This window comes from Lathyrus oleraceus, chromosome 5, assembly GCF_024323335.1.
Source record: "Lathyrus oleraceus cultivar Zhongwan6 chromosome 5, CAAS_Psat_ZW6_1.0, whole genome shotgun sequence".
NCBI classification, from domain to species: domain Eukaryota; kingdom Viridiplantae; phylum Streptophyta; class Magnoliopsida; order Fabales; family Fabaceae; genus Lathyrus; species Lathyrus oleraceus.
Genome location: NC_066583.1, coordinates 191,508,910 through 191,512,112, shown reverse-complemented (window position 1 = coordinate 191,512,112; position 3,203 = coordinate 191,508,910). Strand labels below are relative to the sequence as shown.

Here is a 3,203-nt window from a genome sequence, read left to right as displayed (position 1 = left end):
AACCTATTGCTAATCTCATCAAGTAATAAAGCCTATGACGCTACATTCATCGGTTACTATTGCCATTTGTTTATAACAATCTGTTTCTTCTTCGCCATGTCTGCCACGTTAGTTCTTCTCATCAAAATCACAGCTGTGTATTCATCTCACACTCTTCACTCTTACCCCCTTTTCATGATTCTTAGTCAAAGATGCCATTTTTTTCTTCTTAAAATTATGGTAAAAATAAATAATTTGTTTCTTAATATTCTTTATTTACTCATTTTTTTGGTTATAAATAGGCCTTCAATATTAACCTAAAGATCACAAGATCACAAGTGCATTTGTAGTTGTGTTTTATTGTGTGTAAGCTTGTTTTTCTCTCTGCTAGTGAAAATGAATAATCAAATTGTAGAGAAGAACAACAATGTTGAAGCTGAGAAACCAATTGCTCCTCCTTCCAACCTTGAAAGAACTACTTCTATTGATAATGAACCAAAAACTTTACTTCAAGAAGAATTAGATTTAGCAAGGGTTAGATTTTATTTTTTTATAAATTATTTCTTAGATTTCTATCTATTTTTTTTTTGTTGAATTTCTCTCTATTTTTATACATGTAACTAAATTGAAACATATTTGTGTAGGAAGAAGCTCTGAAAGTGATCAACACTCACCCAAAAGAGGAAGCTCTGAAAATATTCTTGAAGGTAAACATTAATTTTGTAATTATTTATTTTCTTTTTTTAGTTTGTACTTTTAAGTCTTATTATGGATCTAGTACCTTCTTAAAAGTTTTCTAAAATTTTCTAAATAGAACAGGATCTAACAAGTTCTTACTCAAACTAGAATTACTCTACTTCATCTCAAAAAGCTTATACTATCAAAACTCAAAGATGAAAAATTATGAGACATGCATGATGTGCTTTTTAATTGTGGTGTTAGGGGTTGAAGCCTGTTACAATTTCCAGACAGACGCCAGAGAATGCTGTTGAGTATGATGACGAAGATGATTATGAAGACGATTACGAAGACGACTTCGAAGACTACGAAGATGATGAGTATGATGAATGAAGATTCCATTGAAATGGAAGCAAAATCTAGAAAAGTACTTTTTATTAAAATAAAATAAATCAATTTGCTTGTGGTTTATTATCTCTAAACAGTTTATTGGCACCTTTGATTGGGATATGTTATTGATCTGTGTTTGGTTCTTGGAAAGTTTGTCAGTGATATATTTCAATTATCTTTGTATTATCTCGTGTCCTTTGTGGATTTAAATTAAAATAAAATATGTATTGTTGATTTGATCATTTTAATCTGTAAAATAACTATTTTATTTTATTTTTATATATTGTTAATGGTGATTATATTGCATGTAAGAACAAAAGCTTTTAGAGAGTGTCTGTAAAAAAACTTCATAAGATCAGTTGAAAAATTAACTTTGTGATCGGCGTTAACATTAATACAATAATAAATTTAAAAACAGACTAATCTGTTCTAAAAGTTCTTATGAACTACCATCATTTCCAAGAATTTGACTACTTACTTCATTTCAAGTGAAATAACAAATGTAAAAATGAGTGTGACTTTGTTTGGTAGTAAAAACATTGGATACTTCATAAGTTAACTTTTAGGGCATAAATTTATTGATAGGTTTTAAATTTATTCAATAACTAATAAATAAATAGATTAAATTTATAATATCTAATAGAATTATTTTTTTGTTTAAAATTATAAAATAATTTAGATATTAAATTTTTACAAAATAAAGTGGGAGGTAGTTAAACTTACTTAAATTAAATGAGTTATAGGTTAAAATGAGTTGGAAGTTCCGAGTTCAAACCATAAATATATCATTCAAAACTAATTTCTAACAATTTGGTATTAAAAGAAATATTTTTCACTAAATATAGAGTGGTACACTTATTTATAATAGCTCTAAGGTTGCACTAATTATTTTTTATTTTTTTGGATTTACATAAATTAAATATGATTAAGTATTTTTTTTAATATATGTATTTTGATTATTTTTATTTAATGTAATTCTTTCGTAAAAGAGTGGTACAAGGCTAGTATGATTCTTTCCTAAACTTAGTTAGTTATCCATCTAATTTAATTATGAGTTTCTTTTTTAACTTTTATATTTATCTTAAGATGATCATTAATTAGAATTATTTTAATAATAAAATATGTGTACTTCATTTATAAAGATACTCTTATGAATAATTAGTAGTAAAGTAGTTAGATAAATTAAATACAATAAATAAAACAAAAATAAAGTAATAAATCCTGAGAATGTTTAATGGTTGTCTTTAATAACAAAATTTATATATATTTAGAAATTAAATCTACGACAACATGCTTAAAGTATTCAATGGAACTCAACTAGTACTATTTCGTGATAGCCATTCATAAAATAAACATTTTCTTTGTGCTTGCACCATACCTGCATGAGCATATGCAAATTTTGTGAATATATAGATACATATATAATATTTGAGTCATACTATTAAACTTTTGTGCAATTTATTGGACCCACAGAGTGCAATGTTTCCTTATACAGTACTGGGGTAGGTACAATCATAGAACTCAAGTACAACGATTTACAGAAAATAAAAGCATAAAAAAATGCAAGAAGAATGGGAAAGGTGTGATCTGTGTGTGGTTTGGACTCAAAGAGTGGAAAAAACGCTACATGGAACAAATAAGACACAAATGAAAGACGGTTTCTTTAAACTTCATAAACAAGATTATTGTCTTTGTGTTGGTCGTGGGACCCCAATGAGTTTCAAACTAAATCACTTTGATTTGTTAGTTTCTTAAATAATCAAATGGTTTAACTAAGAGTATGCTTGTTTCCGTTTTTAAAAGTTCTTGTAACAAATTATCATTATGACCTGATGCCATGAACGAGGCTGCTTATTGATGATGTGGCTCCCAATCTCAAACTTGCTTTTAATAGTGTTCATATATATATATATATATATATATATATATATATATATATATATATATATATATATATATTACCTCGAAAAATGAAAACACGACGTTCGCGAAGCATAATCGCACACTCGTGGGATGAACTTAACAGAGTGGTCACCGAACTTTATTTGTTTCTAAAGAGGGAAATGGAAAATATCGATAAAACCCCTAAAAGAACAACCATGATTATGGTTGTCGCAACCAAATCAGGGTTCGGAAGTCAATTATGCAAGGGGAAT

At 27.4% G+C, this 3,203-nt stretch overlaps 1 protein-coding gene across 1 annotated transcript; it reads left to right on the top strand.

Moving 5' to 3' along the window:
- The first annotated feature begins 294 nt into the window (after positions 1–294).
- Positions 295–1,289, top strand: LOC127082580 (uncharacterized). The gene is made up of 3 exons (XM_051022812.1): positions 295–513; positions 624–686; positions 922–1,289. The coding sequence occupies exons 1-3, from the start codon at positions 376–378 to the stop codon at positions 1,048–1,050; spliced, it is 330 nt and encodes a 109-aa protein (XP_050878769.1). The 5' UTR covers positions 295–375; the 3' UTR covers positions 1,051–1,289.
- The last annotated feature ends 1,914 nt before the right edge of the window (positions 1,290–3,203 follow it).